General features: G+C 45.8%; 1 protein-coding gene across 1 annotated transcript in view; it reads left to right on the top strand.

The window, feature by feature from the left end:
- The first annotated feature begins 374 nt into the window (after positions 1 to 374).
- Positions 375 to 21461, top strand: part of SLC17A9 (solute carrier family 17 member 9) — a 34690-nt gene continuing 13603 nt past the window's right edge. The window contains exons 1-6 of the mRNA XM_044986663.1: positions 375 to 764; positions 13428 to 13625; positions 15740 to 15879; positions 17384 to 17483; positions 18849 to 18979; positions 20372 to 20468. Of these exons, the coding sequence (XP_044842598.1) occupies positions 607 to 764; positions 13428 to 13625; positions 15740 to 15879; positions 17384 to 17483; positions 18849 to 18979; positions 20372 to 20468 (824 nt within the window). The 5' untranslated portion in view covers positions 375 to 606. The remainder of the gene's footprint in view (positions 765 to 13427; positions 13626 to 15739; positions 15880 to 17383; positions 17484 to 18848; positions 18980 to 20371; positions 20469 to 21461) is intronic.

Here is a 21461-nt window from a genome sequence, read left to right as displayed (position 1 = left end):
CCACGTCATCTCTGGCTGGAAGAGTTGAAGGGGGGGGGATTTGGTGGCAGCTCTGCTTATCACCACCCCTTAGGGGACCCATTCAAACGCTGCCGTGGTTCTGGTACCCGGGGGCTAAGGCTTTTTACAGTGCGTTCCGGCCCGGTGCATAACGTCGGAAGCTCAATCCAGCCTGCCAAGTTCCCCCGGGCTGATCGCAGTCTGTACTAGCCGCTGCCAGACTTGCTTCCTGGAAAAGCTCCAACAGGAAGAGAAGTTGAAAACTGACACGTGGCCTTTGTATTGCAAAGAGACAAACTCCCCTCTGAATCTCAAACCAGATCAGCTCGGCTTTCGCAAAGTAACAGGCAGGGCTGCGGTGACAGGCGGGCACTTCCATTCACTCCCTGGGAATGAGCCCGGCTTTGCCATTTGCATCTTTCCTTTAAGCAAACACCTTCTAGGAGAGTAGGACATGTAACCCCGTTCTGGGGATTTTTCCTGTCATTGCTGTCTGCTCTTTTTGCAATCACTCCAGCATCCTTGCAATAAGTGCCACAACCGCGCGCTCTATCAGTGTCATTTTACTTAGTGAGTCGTCCCCCTTTTGTAAAAAAAAAATACTGAATGGCCTCAAGTATCGGTAGGAATGGTGTTCAGGTGTATAGTTCTGACCTGGTCTCGCTACATCATCATAGCCACCACTACCAGCAGCAGCAGCCTGTAAAGAATACATGTAAGGAAGGCTCGAAAAAAGATGGGACAGTGGATTCCTATTGGTCCAGGTAAGACTATACAGTCTCAGTCTTTGTAAATATTTTTATTCTTTTCCTTGTGCACAAAGCCCTGCTATGTAGTTTTGATAGGCAGAGTTTTCTTTCCAGTTTAATGGCTCTTTAATCTGTAGATAAAACACATGAGGGTGTCTGAATGACAGTGCCATTTTGTAAGGATGGTCCAGTGGTTGGGGATCCATCCTGGGCTAGGACACACAGAGAACTGAGTTCAATGCATTGCTTTGCCACAGGCTTCCTGTGGACCCTCCGGCAAATTACTTACTCTCTTTGTGTCTCAGTTTCCCAGCTGTAAAATAGAGATTACAGCACTTCCTGACCTCACAGGGGTGTTGTGAGGATAATTACATTAAGACTATGAAGTGATACTATGGCAATGGAGACCAAAGAAGAACCCACCTATAGATAGATACTATACAAACTGTCTTCCTTGTAAATCTCTGCTATTCCAACCAGGACTGTTTTAATAACAATAGCACAAAGCTGCACCGCAGAGAAAGAAAAGGTAACCACTACATAAAATACAAAACACTTTTTTAAAATGCAAGACAGTTGAGCTTGTATCTGCCCTGTAGTTGGTTATTCAAACATGCCATTTGAAACATTAAGAGCTTTTTATTAAAAGGTCAGAGCAGTTATGTTTGCACTGCAGATAATAACTAATTAAGATTAAAGGTAGCTAGACTTCTCAGTAATAGTTTTTCCAAGTTCAATAATTAAGACAAAAAAAATTTCAGCCAAAAATGTGGATCCACACTGCCTTTATGCTGATTATGAGTATGGTAACCTCAGCTATTACTATATGCATCAATTACAATGTGCATTGTGAAAAATCATATTCTAAAATAGTTTATCTGCCCAGTCTTAACTATTAGAGGGTGCAGCAGTGTATGTGATTTTATTGTAATATGAGTTGATCCGGGAATGATTTCCTAGCTCATTTTGTATTCTCCACTGTGTGTGTAAATGTAATATTGAAAACAGTCTCAAACCTTGTGTATGAACTTAGTTGTACAAGTCTATGGCACATGCTAAGTGATTGGGTGACGTGTAAAATTGCTACACTCTTCCCATTTTCATTACACGTGAGTACAGTGCTTAGTACGATGATGGGGGCCCAATTCCTGATTGGTGCCTCTCGGTGCTACCACAATACAAATAATAAAAAATTGATGTTTTCTGAGGATAGCCGAGTCTCCAGGTTATTAAGCCAAAATGTACTGCCTTTGGCAGTGGTGGCATGTGTAAATTCAGGGTTGTCTTGTGTTCTGTAGGAACCTAAGAATTATCAATTTTTAATCTCTCTAAAACTGACTCTTCTCTGTGGCCTCGGGCAAATCACTTAACCTTTAGGTGTCAGTTTGCAGCCACTCTAATAATGCACAAGGGTGCTGTCAGGAATTAACTGGTTAATGTTGGTGAAATGCTTTGGAGATGGGGATAGATAAGGACCGTGACTAACTGGAAGAAGCCTTGCAAAACTGAAAGCTCACCATGGGGAAAATTCTTATTCTTACTTTAAAATGATGTGTGCTTCATAACAAATAACTATTACATTGATGGCTGACGAGACTAATCCTGATCCTCTAGTCTGCCAAGTATGGCTGTAGCCCAGAACCTCCCATCACCATCACCACATATGTTATAGAAAGTCTTCTGATCAAATACCCATTGAAGCCAATGAATCCAGTGGATTTTGTGGGCATTGGATAAGACCCCCAGGAGAGGTGGTAAGAAAATAGAATCAATCTGTGAAAACTTATTTGATTTTTTTTTTATTTGCATTGAAAACTATGCTGATGAAAAGTTAGCAGTCATTTTTAACGAATGTTCTTAGCGATCATTTATGTTGTGGCCTGACCCAGACACTCCAAGCAGAATTAGTGCAGCACTGTGCAATTCTGAGTAGCAGAGAGTAAAGGCTAGACATGCAGCCCCAAAGAGTTTACAGTCTAATTTAAGAGAAGTTGCAATCTGTAGAGCTGGTTGTAATTTTTTTAAAAACCAAAGTACAGTTTTTGTAGTGGTCAGCCTTTTCACTTGTTTGTAGGGAGGGAGAGAGGGTAGATGGGCCAATACAAAAAATCTAAATGAAAGTTTCATTTTGGAAAACTTTGTTTCAAATTTGTGTGCCCCCCCCAACCGTGTTTCTCGGATTTGTTTACTTTTTCCCATTAAAAAAGGGTGGGGGGGAGTAAAAAAAAAAAGTGAGAGAATTTGCCCCACTGCTGCAAAGGGAAATGTTGGCAGATTTCATTCCAAATTTCTTCCAGAAAAACAATTGCTGAACCCCTAATTTTTGATGAAAATGTAGTTGCTGCCAGTCCTGTGTCCAACTGGCTCCATCAACAAGTGGTTGTAACAAACCTTATGAAGGAACAGGGCGGAGGATATTGGGAATGTCAATAAGATTATCATTTGTATTGCTGTTGCACGTAGAGGCTCCAGCTACAACCGAGCCTTATTGTGTTATGCACTGCACATGCAAACATAGAGATCAAGTCCCTGCCCCCGTGAACAAGACCGTCAAAGAGTGGGAAGGGAAATACAGGTACAGAAAAGGGAAGTGATTTGCCTAAGGTCACACAGCAGCTGAGGGGCAGGTTTATGCAGTTATATAAGCTAACGATCTGAGCAGATGGATGCTTTCTAATCAATTATATATTTAAAATAATAGACATAAATAAATATCAATATTTCCAGATGAACTTTACTTTACTCTTCATTCAAGCTAATGAGCTACTGTCACAGAAACAAGGATTCATCAATATGGAGAAATGACATAGAATCCATTTTCATACAGAAACAAAAGACACGCCAGGCAGCCTTCCAGATCCTCCGTGCCCCCTTGGTGCAGTGAGACAGATCACCACTTATCGTTGCACGCTTGTTTTTCTGTCTTTGTTCTCCCTGGTTTATTCTGCTTTCTCTATTCTCCATTTCTTCAGCTCACTTTTCACTTTCCCTTCTATTGTTTTTCTTATACATCTTATCCTACCCTCTCCAGCTGCCATTCCCAAACTTCTGAGGAACTCTCCAGTGGTTCCGTTATCCCATACCATCCCTTCTCTTCCAAGGAACAACACTCCAAAAATTCTGATTAGGATGCTTGAATAGCTGTACAGGAAAAGGATGTCATTTTGAGTTTGGGTGATCAGACAGCAAGTGTGAAAAATCAGGACGGGGGTGGGGGGTTATAGGAGCCTATATAAGAAAAAGACCCAAAAATCAGGACTGTCCCTATAAAATCGGGTCATCTGGTCACCCTACTTTGAGTAACAACAATAATCAATTAACTAATAAAACCTAGCACTTGGAGAGCACTTTTCATCCATAGATCTCGAAGTGCTTTACAAGCAAGGGCCCCCAGGAGGTATGTAAATATCATCATCCCCAGTTTACAGATGGGAAACTAAGGCACAGAGAAGTGAAATGCCTTGCCCAATGTCACACACAAAGTCCTGGGCAGATTCAGGATCAGAAGGTGGAGTCTAGGGGGCAGATTCTGGGCTGTTTCTCTCAGGTGATGCAGCACAAAAGACTCAGTAGGGATTGAAGGCCATGTGGCTTCTAGATTCTGAGCTACACCAGGGGCCAATGTGGGCATATGGCATAAGCTAGAGAAGTTGCTTTCTGCAGAGGAAGTGTAAAGGAGCTGTGACAGGGGCTGGAATCTGTCCACTTAACTGCTAGTCCTGGGCCCAATTCCACCAACTACACTATTCTGTTCACAGCTTTCTGATTATCACAATTCAAGTCCTATTAGTTTCTTTTACTGTACAAGTCACTCATCTTATTATTAAATAACATACTTGCTAAGACTTCCTTCTTTGAGGAGGTATAATCAAGAAACCAGCTGCCAGTTGTGGTTATTCAGCATTGTCAAGTGTTATTTCTCTGCTTCAGTGACCAGCATGTCTGTGTGTGATTATCGTTGCACCTTTCCACCTCCTCCATGCTGATTTAGTAGGGTTTTTTTTCTGCTCATACTACTAGCTAGAATCATTTTCTATCTTTATTCTGCCAAAAGCAAAAAATGAAAAGAGGGAATGAGCAGAAAGTTGCTCTTGCTTAAATGGTGCTTGTTCCCATGTGTGGCTCTGCTAAGGAAATCCATGCTCAGGAGAGATCTGCTAAGGAAATCCATGCTCAGGAGAGATGCATGAAGTAAACAAACTTGTCTTCCCAGTGGGAAAAAACCCTCCCCTCTAGGTCATTCTAGATGGTCATTAGCTGATTGGTTTGAGAAATCAAATCTACCTTTGATGGCTACATATCGCAAGGTGTCTGCTGATGTATGACATGTTGCAATCAGGGGGAAAAACGGATTCTCTCTCTCGACAGTTATTAGTCACGTTTGTTACGGCAGTGTCTACAGGCCAACCAAGAATGGGGCCTCATTGTGTTAGGCACTGCACAGGCAGAGCAATAGCAGGTCCATGTATTGAAGAGCATACAATCTAATTAGGCAAGGCAGACACAGGGCAGGGAAGGGTTTAACATAGAGAAGCACTCGGGTTTTCAATGGTGGAGCAATCATTTTTTGAGAAAAAACAAATGCAGGGAAGACAACCATCAAGCGGAGTTAAAAATAACTACCCAGCACCCTTGGCAGTATCTCTGATTTAACTTGCTTCCGTATAGTGTTATTTGTGTGACTGTGCTGTGTTTACTTCACATCAAAAGATGCCACAAACATGCTGTAAATTAAAACAATGGACGGGTGAGCTGCAAAAAGTCACAGGAATAGGACAATCAAGCAGGGAGGATTATCAAACACGACTGGGAACAGGGTTATGGCTCTGACGCTTTCAGCAATCCCTGAAGAAAAAATAAAGTGACCTATGATACAGGAGAGAGTTAGGATTTTGAAGTACTTCCTTAATTACCATTGACTGCTGCAGAACACCTGATGTTTTGAGACATCAGAGCAGGAAAGGGAATTCTCTGGTAAGTTTCTGTGCAGTGAAAACCTGCAGCAGCCAGGTCTAATTCTGGGCTAACAACACTTTTGCTTTAGTCCCTGTGAAGACATGCATGAGGTGTGCGACAACACTCTGCACACCGGCAGCCACCTGCATCCCAAGATCTCACAGCACTTTACGAGGGAGGGAGCATTCTTGTCCCTTTTTTAAAGAGAAGGAAACTGAGCTACAGAGACAGTGGGGTGGATTCGTCCGAAACGGGGAGAAGGCAGCTTGCACCTCTCCTCTTCCAGGGCTGCCACAAGGTAGTTCTGAGCACCGCCCTAACTTGCTGTCTGTCTGCACTGGCCCCTGTGGCCCATTGCCCCAGTGTAGAATCACCAGAGTGCAGGTTCACCGTCGCCACCCGCCCTTGTCTGGAGCCACACAAACCAGCATTAACAGGGACCAGGATATGAACCTATAACTTCTTCCTGCCATAGGAAACTCCCTTCAGAAAAACAACAACAAACAGCTGGAGCTGCTGGCCATGTGGTTGGATGAGACTGTTCTTAGCCTTGCTGTCTGAACATCTCCCGTATCCCTCCTTAAAATACACGCCTATATGACCATCCTCAGTCCAGCCTGAAAGCCAGCCTTAAACTAAAATCTAATGATAGCCTGAGCTCCAGTGAAGCCGTTTGAAAAGTCAGCCGAAATGGCTGTGAACAGACAGAACCACAAGCAGAGGGAAAGGGGTAAGACTGAGTCAAGAGAAATGAAGTTGAACAAATATTTGCTCTGTGGCAGCTACTGGAGAAATTCCTCCAGCGTGAAAACACATTGCAAATAAAGGAACACTATGCTGCTGGCTTTCCCTGGGCTAGAGGGAGGCTTAGGTTGTTTATTTATTTTGCCTCTGGGGGCTGCAGCATCCTAGGAAATTAGTCATAACCGTCCTCAACTGCTACAAAATTTTAGAGAGTGATATTTGCTTTCACCTGAGCTATTCAGCTTGTATGAGCACAGTCCCTGGGGATTGTTACGCAGGGACGCTTCAAAGCAGAGCTGCAGTGAACAGCCAGAGAGCTGCGTCTACTTTGATGGAGACATGGAGCTCAGCACGGCCATACAAGAAGAAAAAACGACAGCGTCAGATACAGCTGTCAATAAACAAACCAAACCCAAGCCTATGTGGATTACTGTGGCTCAAACACAGGAGCTGATTATAGGTGTGTCCCAGTGTTGGCGAGTGCTTGATAAAACAAAGGTTATGTTCTAGGTAATGAACTTCCCCCATCACACACATGTGCCCCAGATGCTGCGGGAAAAGGATGGAACCACAGGTTTCTATTTCATCTTTATGATTTCCTGTGGAGCTTGGGGGGTTGTGAAGCTTTTGTGAAGGTAAGAAGTGGGAGCATTAGTTTGAGAGCTGATGTGTATTCAGTTCCCTGCAGGGGCAGACATATCTTCCACTTGTTTTGCTGAGGGACAGCTGCTAGTCTCAGTTCTCAAACTTTTGTATGCGTGACCCCTTTCACATAGCAAGCCTCTGAGTGCTGCCCCCCCCTTTATAAATTAAAACCACCATTTTTTATATGATACACTATTATAAATGCTGGAGGTGAAGCGGGTTTTGGGGATGGAGGCTGACACCTTGCAACCCCCATGTAATAACATTGTGACCACCTCAGAGGTCACAACCCCCAGTTTGAGAACCCCTGATTATGGAGATTGGAGAGCCCCGTCTGACAGCTGAGGATCTGGCCTATTGTCTCTCCAGGGCTCCCAGCCCATAGTCAGCAGGACTAGTTCTTGATCCCAAGTCTCCAGGGTAGTGGAGAGCTGAAGAGAGACTGGGAGTGCAAACTCAACAGAGCATTAGGACTCGACATCAGGAAATTGAGTTCGTTCCCAACTTGGCCACTGCTATGTGAAATTTTGAGCAAGTCACTTAGACCTGTGTTTTTTTACTCAGTTTCCATATCGGTAACAGACAGATTATGTTTTCTCCCTTCAGGAGGGAGGTTATTAGGCTGAATTTATTAACATCTCATAGACTTTAAGGCCAGAAGGGACCATCATGTTCAACTAGTCTGACCTCCTGCTCACTGCAGGCCACAGAGCCTCACCCAGTAAAGCATATTGAGCTCAGATTGAGAGTGTTATAGACATGCAAAATATTTGTATTTATTAATATTTAGTTCTTGAGATAGGGTCATATATTTTCTTTCCCCGCCCCAGTGTCTGTAAAGACTTGCCTAATAACCCTGTATGTTGTTGTTTTGAGCTAGGCAGAAGAGTGACTCATCGGCAGTTACAGCGATAACTATAATTAGAGGAAAGTGCTTCCACAACTGAGGCTCTTTCCTCTGATGTAAGCACATCAGTATCCTTGCACAGGATTAATTCTTTCAATGGTTTGGTGTGGATGCAGCATTTAGCATTGTTTTAGTAGATTTTCGGGCTGGAAATGCCGCCTAAAAAGCTTGTATTGTCCTGGAGTCTTCTTCATACTTCTCCACTTGGTTTATGCTTATAGCTATAGCTAGACTTTTTAAAAAATCAAAACAATAGAAATAAATAGAACAGAACAGTAATCAAAGAGAATATTCAGGCCATGTGAAATAATCTGCCACCCTTTAGGAAAAAAAAGATGAAAAACTAAAGCTCGTTGGAAAATTTCCACAGAAATTTTGTCAAAAACCAGGTGGGGAGAAAACCGTTTTCTGTTTTCCGATCACCCTGGGCGTTGTGGTTTCTGTATATTATTTATTATTTTTATTACAGTAGAGCCTACAGGCTGCAAGCAAGATTAGGGTAACATTATGCAAAGCACCATGCAGCCACACAGTAAGCGATAGTCCCTGCCCCAAAATGCTTACCATCTAAAAAGACAAGACGGACAAAGGAAGGCTGATTATCTCCATAGGAAACCGAGAGATTAAGTGGCTTGTCAAAGGGTCTGTGACAGAGCTGGGAATAGAAGCAATGGTCTTGAATCCCAGGCTAGTGCTTTCACCACACCACAGTCTTTCCTCTTTTCTTCTACCCCTACTTAAAATGCCGTAGGCCTTGATCCTACACAGTGTGGGTGCAGCGTGTTCCATGCATATGCACAAGGTAAGGGGAACCTGATTCAGTGTTAATGAGAGCGCCGCCTGTGCCGCAGCCCAGTTACTTCTGTAGGAGTCACACCGGCTGGGAGTGTGAGTTAAGCAACTCCTGCCTGTTGACGATCAAACACACTCCTGTCTCTCTAGACCCAGCCACTCCTTGTCAACATCCTGGGCCTGACTCTCCCACTGCCTTGTGAAATCATGGACACCGGTGAAATGTAGGTTTAAAAATGATACTATATTGATTTGATACAAGGCGTAAGCCCCTCACCTCTGCTAGGGTGACCAGATGGCCCGATTTTATAGGGACAGTCCTGATTTTTGGGGCTTTTTCTTATATAGGCTCCTATTACCCCCCATCCCCTATCCTGATTTTTAACATTTGCTGTCTGGTCACCCTAACCTCTGCTGAGGGCCTGACGTAAAGCCCACTGGAGCCAAGGGAGCATATCCACTGACTGCCTTGAGTTTGGGGGCACTAGCACCTACCCTTACTTGACTCGTGTGCCTGCCTTCTAGTCGCACTTGCATTAGGGTGTAAGGACTTTGGCCCAGACACTCACTACGCTCTCAAATGAACTCACACAGAAAAATGATAAAAGGCAAAAATACCCTCTCACCCAGGGGCAAACACTTTCCCCAAAGCGAGTCTCTGACCTCTCAGTCCTCATCCTGAAAAGAAACCTGCACCACCCCTTCAAAACACAGGCCTGGGAACTGAAATGGATAACTCTACAGAACACTAAAAACCATGGACTGGTTTTATGGCTCATTATAACAATTTGTAACACCTCTGCCTGCTAACCCTTAATTGCCCACTTCATTTAAGTGGCAAAGAGTCCTGTGGCACCTTATAAATGTGTGAACCCTTGATGCTTAACAATCTGTCCCAACTTGGATTTAGCTCTGGTTAGCTTCCCCAGACCTGAAGAAGAGCTCTATGAATAGGGTGACCAGACAGCAAGTGTGAAAAATCAGGACAGGGGATGGGGGGTAATAGGAGCCTATATAAGAAAAAGCCCAAAAAATCAGGACTGTCCCTATAAAATCGGGACATCTGGTCACCCTATCTATGAAGCTCCAAAGCTGGTCCCTTCCACCAACAGTAGTTGGTCCAGTAAAAGGTATTACTTCTCCCCGGCCCCCTTGTCTTGCTCATATCCTGGGCCCAACACGGCTAAAACAACACTGCAAACCGATCCTCAAAGGTATGTAGGGCCAGGAGGTGGTATCTTCCTCCAGCAAAAAATATTTACCCTCACTCAGAGTTTCCTTTTCATTTCCTTTGGGGATCTGGGCCTCTGTACTTGCCCCTGCAAAGACCCACCGGATCAAGCAGTGCCAGGCAATATTATAAAGAACAATTGAACTGAGTGGGCTTGAGTCTCTCTTGCCTTGCACCTCCACGCAGACATTCACACCCGTGTGCTGCCTCAGCACGGTAGCATCCTACATCCCCTTTGCTCAGCCTCTTTCCCGACAGGAGGGAATCAGGCCTCTTTTCTGATCATAAGTAAGGCTGCGAGTTTGTCATGGACATCAAAGAAGTCAAGGATTCCATGACTTTCTGGGACATCCAGGTCCTCTGCAGCAGCCGCTGCTGGGGCAGTCTCAGGCCACTGTCCCCAGCAGCAGGAGTTGGGGTGTGGGAGGGGGAGCTCAGGGCTGGAGGGGAAGAGTGTGGTGGTGGGGGGGGTGAGGACTCCAGGCGGCGCTTACCTTGGGGAGCTCCCCGGAAGCAGTGACATGTCCATCCCTCAGCTCCTAGCTCCGCGCACTGCCTCCACCTGCAGGCACCACCCCCGCAGCTCCCATTGGCCACAGTTCCCCGCCAATGGGAGCTGTGGAGCCGGCGCTTGGGGCGGGGGGCAGCATTTGGAGCTATGAGCTGAGGGAGGGAGGGACATGTTGCCGCTTCCGGAGCGTGCTGCAAGGAGCCAGGTAGGGAGCCTGCCAGTCCCAGCAACCCAGCCCCCCAGCACCAGCAGGGGTCCCAGGCTGCTCCCTCGGAACGTGTCCCCCCCAGAGCACCCACAGCACCACCCGGGCCACCCCCTCCCCCAAGATTTAGTCAGGAGTATATAGTACAAGTCATGGACAGGTCATGGGCTGTGACCTGTCCATGACTTTTACTAAAAATACCCAAGACTAAAACGTAGCCTTAATCATAAGGAAGAACAGAAAAAAATGTAAAGAACTTTTCATAACATTTTACATCACAAATTAAAATAATGTGAGTTAAAAGCATCATGTCTGGTAGACCCGGCCTGGCTCCTCTGCCCTTCTTAGGTCAGCCCAAAGGTTCAGAATTTGCACACCTGCATTTTTAATTTTACTGGGACCAGCTGACCACATTAAACAAAACTAGGTCAGGGCCGTTTCCGGCCGAGAGTTCCCAAGTAACACCGGAGCTCTGAGGAGGGTGGGGGAGGGCGTTTCCATTTGCAGGTTTGAAAAAAAAAAGATCATTTTCAGCTTCAGAGTGAATTAAACTTCCACTGCTGTAATGTCTCCGTTTAACATAACCTTCGAAGGGCATTTGAAGAGCATCTGTCACAGTCGCTGTTTGTTACATTAGCCAGGCAAGGTGAAATGTGGTTAATTATTCTTCAGGCCAGAACATGTAATTTTTTTGAGTTAGTTATTGTGTGCGTGAAGGGAGAGGGAGGAAAGCTTCAAAGCACAGAATGAAAAGTCCCAATACATCCTGCTAAACCTTGGCATTGAATCCTTTGCCCTTCCTTTCAGGAGATGGCAATAAATTAATTTCTAATGGGCACAACAGCCTGGCATGTTTTTACCACTCATTGTGTTTTATTCCAGTCTGTGACAGGGCCCCTTGATATGTTTGTAAGTGGCTTGTGTTATCTTGGGATAACTGGACTCTGACATCTATCATAATTAACTGTAACAAAGAAAAACAAATATTCATTTTCTGTACAAAAGATGTCCAAAGGAGGATGGAAGATGCAGGGGGTTAGTTCCATGAGTCCATGTATTCCGTGATCAGGACTGCCTCTTTGTTATATATTTGTACAGCACCTAGCACATGGGGCCCTGTCGTCTACTGTAAAAATAAATAATAGTTAATTCCCCAGTCACCACGGCCCTTATTCTGAAATGTACAGTGCACAGGGGGACGACTGCATCCACACCGAGGTCAGCAGGGCTCTACACAGGAACTGGGGTGCACCCACATACAGTACATTGCAGCATCAGGACCTAAATTTACCGCAGAACATTTGTCTTTGCTGCAGAATTGTTCTCCAGAATCAAAGTAGAAGCAGGTGCCATCTCCTACCTACTCTCAAACACAGTGTGCATCCTGTACACAATCTACTTCATCTCCTCCCTGGGATTTGATTTTCTTAATACAAAACCTAGCAATAATATGTTAGTAAAGTTTAGCTCAAACCTTTCTGGCCTTGTCTTTTCTTAGGGATCCTCCCTCTGGACAGATGAGTCCACACCTTAGATCCTCCCTCTATAGAGAGCGTCTCCTACTTCCCTGATATTTGGGTGGTAACAAATCACCCGCCTCTGAGTCAGCAGAACCCACTTAGCCCTTTCTCAGCCTAATCAACACTTGCTATCAAGAAAAGGTGTCTCAGGCTAACGCTGCCAACCTGTTACACTAACCTTACATTTGTTGTTTATATTTAAAAAAAGGTTAGTTTCTAATCCGTTTGGTTATAAAAACAACAGCAAGTAACTCTTCCAAACATGGACCAAGAGTAAGCAATGCAGTGACCTATGCCCTAATCTGCAGAAACCTAAAAAATCGGAAACCTAAAAACTGCAATTGGAATATCAGCATTGCTAACTGTTTCACAGCTAAAAGAACAAGTAGTACTTGTGGCACCTTAGGGTACGTTTATACTTACCGCGCGGGTCGACGCGGCGAGTTCGACTTCTCGGAGTTCGAACTATCGCGTCTGATCTAGACGCGATAGTTCGAACTCCGGAAGCGCCGCGGTCGACTCCGGTACTCCACCGCGGCAGGAGGAGTTGGCGGAGTCGACCTTGGAGCTGCGGAGTTTGCTTCCGCGGCATCTGGATGGGTAAGTCATTCGAACTAGGGTAGTTCGAATTCAGCTACGTTATTCACGTAGCTGAATTCACGTACCCTAGTTCGACCCCGGGGCTGTGTGTAGACCAGGGCTTAGAGACTAACAAATTTATTTGAGCATAAGCTTTCATGGGCTACAGCTCACTTCATCGGATGCATAGTGAAGTGGGTTTTAGCCCACAAAAGCTTATGCTCAAATAAATTTGTTAGTCTCTAAGGTGCCACAAGTATTCCTCGTTCTTTTTGCAGATACAGACTAACACGGCTGCTACTCTGAAACCTGTTTCACAGCTGGGATCGAAGCAGTGTTTACAATTAAAGAACCAGTGCAGGACATAAAGGCAGGTGGATGAAGCACTCGTTGAATGTGCGTGACAGGGTGTAAAGCTGGCATTGCTGTGACATTTAGCTCTTTAAAGATAGATTTGGCTGGCTTGTGAACGCACTCAGGGAAACCTGCCTGACTAGCGTGGCAGCATTGTGTGGTCTGAATCACAAGTTGGTATCCGGGTTTGTATCAATGCTTGTTTGTTCCCCATCTCTTTCTTCATCCTTGCAGGCCCGAATCTCGACTCTGGACTGTGATGTTACTGCTTGGGACGTGTTTACTCTACTGTGCCAGGGTGACCATGCCTATCTGTGCTGTGGCCATGAGCAGTCACTTCGACTGGGACAAGAAACAGTCCGGCATTGTTCTGAGCAGCTTTTTCTGGGGCTATTGCTTAACTCAGATCATCGGAGGGCACCTCAGCGATCGGTACTGGAACTTTCTTATATTATCCCTTGCTCCGTTTTTGCAATCAATTTTTTTGGCAAAGTTACCTGGTATCTAACCTCCACCCCAAGGGGATGAGGATTGATAAACTATCTGAGAAGTACATCGATATCTCTGGAGGAAAAGCACTGTGGGCCTGATCCAAAGTCCATTGAAGTCAATGGGAGCCTTTCCATTGACTTCAGTAAGTTTTGTATCAGGCTCTATGGCTCTGATCCAGCAAAGCACTTAAGCACATGCCTAAACTTAAGTATGTGAGTCGTCCCCACTGGTTTCTAAGTTGTCACTGATCTTAAAGTTACACAAGTACTGAGGAGCTTTGCTGGAGTGTGGCCTATGTGCAGTTCAGGAATTACCTACCTGCAAAAGTTGTTGTGTTTTAAACTATACCGGTATAGTTCAAGCTGGTCAATCCCCACTAGCGTGACCGCAATTACATCAATTGGCATTTGTACTAGAACCGCTTACCCCCGGATAGGAAGAGGAGTAAGCTAGGTAAGTATCAGGCACCTTTAGAATTGCATCCACGTTAGGGGTTGTACTGGTATAACTATTGCCATAGAGAATCACAGCCCTAGCCAAAATAGTTATACCAGTACAAAACTTGTGTGTAGACCAGGCTGTATTATTATGGGATGGTGATCCTTGCAATGCTCTTCCCATAGCCAGCATTAGCCAACAGCTCACATCCAGCACGATCTATTTATTAACAAAAGCTAAACGCCGTCCTTTCGTGGATGGCAACTTTCAGACTGGTTATTCAAGCAATGGACAACCAGTGAGGGGCACCGTTCCCTGGTCTGCAGGGAAATCAACTCTTCGTTTCTTCGTCTCATCCGCGGAATCTGTTTTCTCTCTCTTCACTCCATGCCCACGTTTCTAAGCAGTTCCTCCCGAATTTATTCCCCTTTGCAGCCTCTAGTCGTGCTTGGGAAAAGCATGTGCTGCACAGTTTGATTGTATGAATTAAAAAAAAACAACCAAAAAAACCACAGTCAGCGGTTTTGTGGAAACCCCAGTAATTACCTGCTGGAGTTCATCCCCCAGACTGCAGTGTCCTAAGGGGACACGGCTTTCCTGTAAAATCTTGTATAAGAAACACAGTCTCGGAGTCGCACATTGTCTGTGCAGCGGGCTGTGCCATCGCACTGTGGTCTTTAATAGACTCTGCAAGCAAAGTGCACACAGGACACGAAAGGTTACAAGCAAGCAGAGCTAATGCTAAAGAGCGGATGGAACAGAAAATGCCATCATGGTTTGAGAAAAAGAGTACAGCACTGCTAACTGCTTGTTGTTAAAACTTCCCCTGCATCAGGGATTCTCTCAGCTCCAAGCTCACGACCAGCCTGTCGTTCCGCATTGCTGATTGAATGGGGATGGGGATCCTGGCTATTTGGGATGGAGGTAAGCTCCCAGGATAGAAAAGGGGATCCCAGTGCTGAACAGGCTGAGAACTACGCCCTCTCTGTTGTTTGTAAAACTTTCTCTGTTGCTTTAAAATCAGGTTTCTCTCCCTGCCGACGTCACCCTCTTTTACCTGTGTTCACCTTGTGTTTCTAAGGTGGGCTTGTAATTAACATGCTCCTGCTTTTGCTTACTTCCCCGTGAGTGCCCGCGCGTCACTGAAGATGTAACTGTATGGACAGGTGGAATGGGTAATCAGTTTCCATCCCAAACAGTATGAATGTGGCTGGGATTCAGTCACTCATCCCCACTGTCTGCTGCTGTTGGGGAGCAAGTGGGGATTTCCCTTGGGTACCCCTTCACTCTCAGTGCATTCTAGGGCCTCTCAGACCTGCAGTTAAATGGTAGGAATGATGCCGTGTTCTGCTGCTACATGATGGTACAGGACACGTGCAATTGAGATCGGGAAGGGTCTGCTGCTCACCTCCCTGAAGGAAGCAGGTGAAGGGCGCAGGTCAGCTGGCCACCCCTGAAGACATTTGTGGGATGGGAAGGTCAGGTGGAGAGGCCTGGCTGACTTTCATTATTAAACAGCTAGGAAGAGACGCCTAAAGTCCTGATTCCTAGTCCATGCGCCAACCCCATACCCTACCCACAGTTCCCCCTTTGCATAATTCATGCTTATCTTTCAGGATCGGAGGAGAAAAAGTCCTCCTCCTCTCTGCATCTGCCTGGGGTTTCATCACCGCAATCACTCCGCTGCTCACCTATATCAGTTCTGCCCACCTGATTTTCATGACAATTGCTCGATTCCTCATGGGACTACTGCAAGGTGAGACAAAAAATTGTGGGTATGTTCATTCCACCCATGCTTATACTGCAACTCCATATATGATGGATTCAAATGAAAGTCATAACTGCAATATGTAAATTGCAATGCTGGTTAGAGCAGGCTGTTTCTGAGCTGCCCCCACATCTGGAACTCCTGTTATAAAAACTGCCGTGGCTGGGTGCAGAGTGGCTACCAAATTGAGAAATTTGTCTCTGAGAAAGGTGCTGTCACTATAAAAAGCTTTAATCTCTGTGTCTGCCTCTGAAATGGTAAACGTGCTTCAAAGCACCTGCAATTTGAGGGGTTCTTTGGCCTTTCTCCTGAGCTTTGATAATGTCGGATGATTTTCTCTTCCACTTGCTGAACGAGGTCTTGGAACTGTAGAAGCCTGGCAAGTGCTACCCAAAAGTTGGTTGGGTGACTTTTTCTGGTTAATCAATAAGAAACTCTGGGTTATTTTCACTGTTTCGTTTCTGGGCTTCTGCCTCCACAGACTGGGTGCCTGATACATCATTATAAATAACTACGTTTTTGTAAGCTACCAGGGCAACATAGCTTCTCAGTGAGAGCCTTTTCTTCTGCTTACTCCTTTCCCCCGTCTTTCTTTGTACTCCTCTTTTTCTATGTAAGAGTTTACTATTTCGGGGCCACATGTCTACCAAGGACTAGATTAACACTAGGTAGCATCCAATCCGATTTTAACCATGTGCAAATTAGCCCGTATTTTAATCACTGCAACAGCTGACCCATCCTAGAATTCAACTCTTCCCCGGCTCCCACCCTGGGAGTTTCACATCCTCTCCACATCTATCTCCATAGTGTCATGAATGCCAACCCCCCACTGAAACCATCTGGTGCCATTTCTGTGCAAAGTCTTGGGATGCTATCCCATGTGACCCTGGCACTCAGCAGAGCACATGATGTTATCATCACCAGAACCAGGATGAATCACATAAGAAAAAGCTGGCAACTATTTAATAAGGATTAAAAGTTACTAAAGCTTTTTCAACCCTGGGGGAGAAAAAGGATCAGTTTTGGTGTGGCTCAGCTCTTGGGTAGCGGTGGAGTGCTGGCCTGGTGGTTAAGGTTCCCCAGCCTGGGAGTCAGGAAAGCTGGGGTCAGTTCCCAGCTCTGCTCAGACTCCTCGTGTAATTTTTAGCAAGTCACTGAATTTGTGCATCAGTTCCCCAGCTGTAAAATGGGGATAACGGCCCTGCCCTATCGCACTGGAAGTTGTGAGGATAAATGCATTCACACTTGGGAGGGGCTCAAATATTACAGTAAAGGGAGGCATGGCAGCAGATACAGAGAAGGCACAAATGAGCTTCCAAGTGGCCATGTGGTATATCAAGGGGAACCGTGGGCTGCCATAGGTCAGACTGGTGTGTGACACCGGGAGGTCATTGCTTTGTTGACTCGTTTTGAGTCAAACACGCGAGTGCAAGTTTGACTGCTGTGTACCCTGACTGGCAACGGCTGACGCTTTCATTTCCATTGTTGCTAGGAGTGTACTTTCCTGCCTTGGCCAGCCTCTTTTCTCAGAAGGTCCGGGAGAGCGAGCGAGCGTTCACGTGCAGCACAGTGGGGACTGGCTCTCAGTTTGGGTAAGTTCCCATTGGCTTTGGGTGGTGAGTGACAGAGTCTCAGAGGGATGCCCGAGGAGAGAAAGTGCCATTAAACTTCTATAGGCAAAAACACCCACCCACAAAGTACATCTGGAACCCTGGATCCTGGAGGGTATCCGTTCCAGTTGAAGAAGGCTCAGACAGTTGCTATAGCATATACACACTCATTACTGAAGTCTTTGAGTCCTTTACAATATATTGTTCTCTCAACTGTGTTGAGGATTAATGGGATTTTATCTTTTCTTTTGAGTAAGTGGCTTGAAGGAGTTGCTATTACATTTGGTTTCCAACAGGAGGTGGCATGGTCCAGCAGGAAGAGCAAGACAGACCATCTAGGGTCCTGAATTCTGTTTCTGACCCTTCCACTGACTTGCTGCATGATCCTGGGCATGTCATTTAACCTCCCTGTGCCTCAGTTTCACTCTCCGTTAAATGGGGATTAATAATACTTTCCCACCTTTGTAAAGTTCTTGGAGAACCTCTGATAGAAAGGGCTATAGAGCTGCAAAGCAGCAGTAGTATTTTACACACCATATTTATTTATCACTCAGTTCCATCCTGTGACTTTCTTTTGCGGATAGATGTATTCCGGGATATAAATGGTGATCTTGCTTGAAGGACTAAGGTATGTCTACACAGCAATTAAACACCCACGGCTGGCCCTAGTCAGCTGACTTGGGCTTATGGAGCTCAGGCTGCGGGGCTATAAAATTGCATTGTAGACATCCAGGCGTGGGCTGGAGCTTGAGCCAAAATGTCTACACTGCAGTTGTACAGACCCAGAGTCCGAGCCCCGCAAGCCCGAGTCAGCTGACACAAGCCAGCCATGGCTGCTTAATTGCTGTGTAGACATACCTAAGTGGGCTAAAATGTCCTTGTCTCAGTGCCTACAATCAAAGTGTATCTCAGAATGCTCTGTGGCATCCTTTGATTGGCAGGGATTTCAGACATCAGTAGGAAACAAAGGCCTGGGTTTGCAACTGGTGTAAATTGACCATGTTCCAACAACTTCAGTAGAACTACGCTGACTTATACCAGCTGAGGATTTGACCCAAAGTGTCAAATTAAGAAATAGAGCAGGTTCTTCTCCAGTGCAGTGGCACTAGAATGGTCTATAGTACAGTGGAGTGGTTTTTAATAACCAGGCAACCTCTCCTCTCAGCATTATTGGGGTAGGAATGATTAGCCAGTGCAAATGTTTGATAAGGTGAACAGCTCTTGAGGGCTGGATAAATAGCATCTAATAAACCATAGTGTTGACTCATTACCGCTGATGCATGGATTGTGAGTTTGCCCAAAGAACACTCTTATCAGTCTCGTGATCTCTCTGGCTTTTCCTTCCAGGACGCTGGTGATTGGTGGGGCAGGATCCCTCCTTCTGGACTGGTATGGCTGGGAAAGTGTCTTCTATTTCTCTGGTTTACTCACTTTGCTCTGGGTTTACTGCATGTGCAAATACCTCCTGAATGAAAAAGGTAACCTCCCATACTGGCAATAGCTATTCACTAGGCTGTGCTGTGGAAATGACAGGAAAGTGATGTATGGCAATTGTTAACCCTGGGGCAAATGGCAGGTGGCACTACCACCTCCTCCTCTGGCTGGATTCTGAGTGGCACCTGACCTGGTAGGCCGCCTCTGAGCAAACATACTGGATCAACCTCACATATGACTGGCTCTTCCTGGTTTGTGAATCTCTCTGAGGCTTAGGCAGAAACGTAGGTGCGTAGAGAACTTTTACTGCAAAAACTTGGGTGCTGACTGAGCTTAGGCGCCTACAGGGTTTGGCAGGAGATTCATGGATGGCAGGGGAGCCAGAACTGGGACTTAGGTCCTTAAGCCTCTGACTTGGGCCCCCAAGCCTGGACTTTAGGCACCTAAGTAGCTTCATGGATTGGAGCCTGGCTGTTGTTAATTTTTTGTAAGTTTTACAGAAAATGAGAGTTTTAAGGAGCATAATTAGCTGGGTTTTGGATGTTTTCGGGGAGCCAGGAGCACCAGAAGCTCCTTAGAAGTGGGGTGGGGCACCGGCACCTGAACCACGATCCTACCCCTGCTCCACCTCTTCCCCTGAGTCCCTGCCCTCACTCCGCCTCGTCCCCTGAAGCCCCACCCTCCCTATGCCTCTTCCCCCAAGGCTCCACCCCCGCGTGCTCCTCTCTGCCCCCTCCTCCCCGTCACTTGCCCTTAAGGCAGGTAAAAAGTGACGGGGCATGGCCTCCTGGCCCCGCCGTTCCAGCGCCCCTGTGCGGAGCGTCTCCTGAGTGTAAGGGGCAGCATCGGAGAAGCACAAAGGTGCTTGTTTGAAAATGGAGCAATGGAGGGAGGCAGGAGTCGACAGTGAAGGGGAGATGATAGGTAGGGTGGGGGACAGGCCATTAAGGGACTTGGAAGTGAAGACAAGTTGCCCATGTTTGATGCAATAGAGAAGGACAACCAGTGGAGGGATGCAAAGAGAAGGGTGATGTGGGCAAAGTGATGGGTTAGGAAAATGATCTTTGCAACAGCCTTCTGAGTGGACGTGAGCAGGGTGGGGTTGCATTTGTCAAGGCCAGTGGCAGTAATTGAGACCGCACCAGGGTCCTTTCAGGACAGAGGTTCAGCATTAACTCTTGATTTGCTGTGTCTGGAGGAGTGCGTGTGTGTGTGTGCATGGGGTGGGGGTTTGGAGGAAGTTCAGTTAGAAGACCACGGCTACTTAAAGAAGTTTTTATGGTTTAATGCAGAGATGTTCCAGGGTTATCCTTCTGAATGCACATTTTAAGCAGTTCTTAAACCATGTGGTTAAGCCCTAGGATAAAACAGATCCAGCATGTCTGTATAGACTATTGGAAAACATAGCTTTGATTTGATATATTTCTTCCCTGCAGAACTCATCATTCGCTTAGAACATTTAGCAAAGGGCCTCTCGTTATCCAAACAGACCAAAGTTCCCTGGAAGCAGTTATTTAAAAAGGCCCCTATCTGGTGAGTAAATGTCACGGCCATGTGTGTTGTGCATGTCAGCCCCTCTCTCATGCAGAGTCTGGTTTTCTTGTTGCTACTTTTATTTGATAGCTATTTATTTATTTAGGAATTTTTAACAGGTTTACAATTCACTGCCATGTAAATGTCCGAATCAAAACAATAATAATTACACCAATGAGCTTATCAAGGACAAGTGCAGAGTCCTACACTTAGGACGGAAGAATCCCATGCACTGCTACACACTAGGGACTGAATGGCTAAGCAGCAGTTCTGCAGAAAAGGACCTAGGGGTTACAGTGGACGAGAAGCTGGATATGAGTCAACTGTGTGCCCTTGCTGCCAAGAAGGCTAACGGCATTTTGGGCTGTATAAGTAGGGGCATTGCCAGCAGATCGAGGGATGTGATCATTCCCCTCTATTCAGCACTGGTGAGGCCTCATTTGGAGTACAGTGTCCAGTTTGGGCCCCTACACTACAAGAAGGATGTGGAAAAATTGGAGAGAGTCCAGCGGAGGGCAACAAAAATGATTAGGGGGCTGGAGCACATGACTTATGAGGAGAGGCTGAGGGAACTGGGATTGTTTAGTCTGCAGAAGAGAAGAATGAGGGGGGATTTGATTTCAACTACCTGAAAGGGGGTTCCAAAGAGGATGGATCTAGACTGTTCTCAGTGGTAGCAGATGACAGAACAAGGAGTAATGGTCTCAAGTTGCAGTGGGGGAGGTTTAGGTTGGATTAGGTAGTACACTACCTTTCGAGTCACAGGTCTTGGAAAAACCTGAAGAAGAGCTCTGTGTAGTTCGAAAGCTTGTCTCTCTCACAAGCTTCAAATAAGGAGCTGATGGGATCTTTCATACTGAGACGCACTCCATGAGTATGATGGTTATCAGCACTGATTGTATCATAAGTTGTCAAGATATCAAGGCCCCATTCAGAGCTGCCTATGGTGAAAGCATCATGGGAATTCACTGGTGCATTGCTCTCTCCTCTTGC

This window comes from Mauremys mutica, chromosome 13 (assembly GCF_020497125.1).
Source record: "Mauremys mutica isolate MM-2020 ecotype Southern chromosome 13, ASM2049712v1, whole genome shotgun sequence".
Classification (NCBI taxonomy): Eukaryota; Metazoa; Chordata; order Testudines; family Geoemydidae; genus Mauremys; species Mauremys mutica.
The sequence above is the reverse complement of the archived record's forward strand: the minus strand, read 5'-3'. Positions and strand labels throughout refer to the sequence as shown.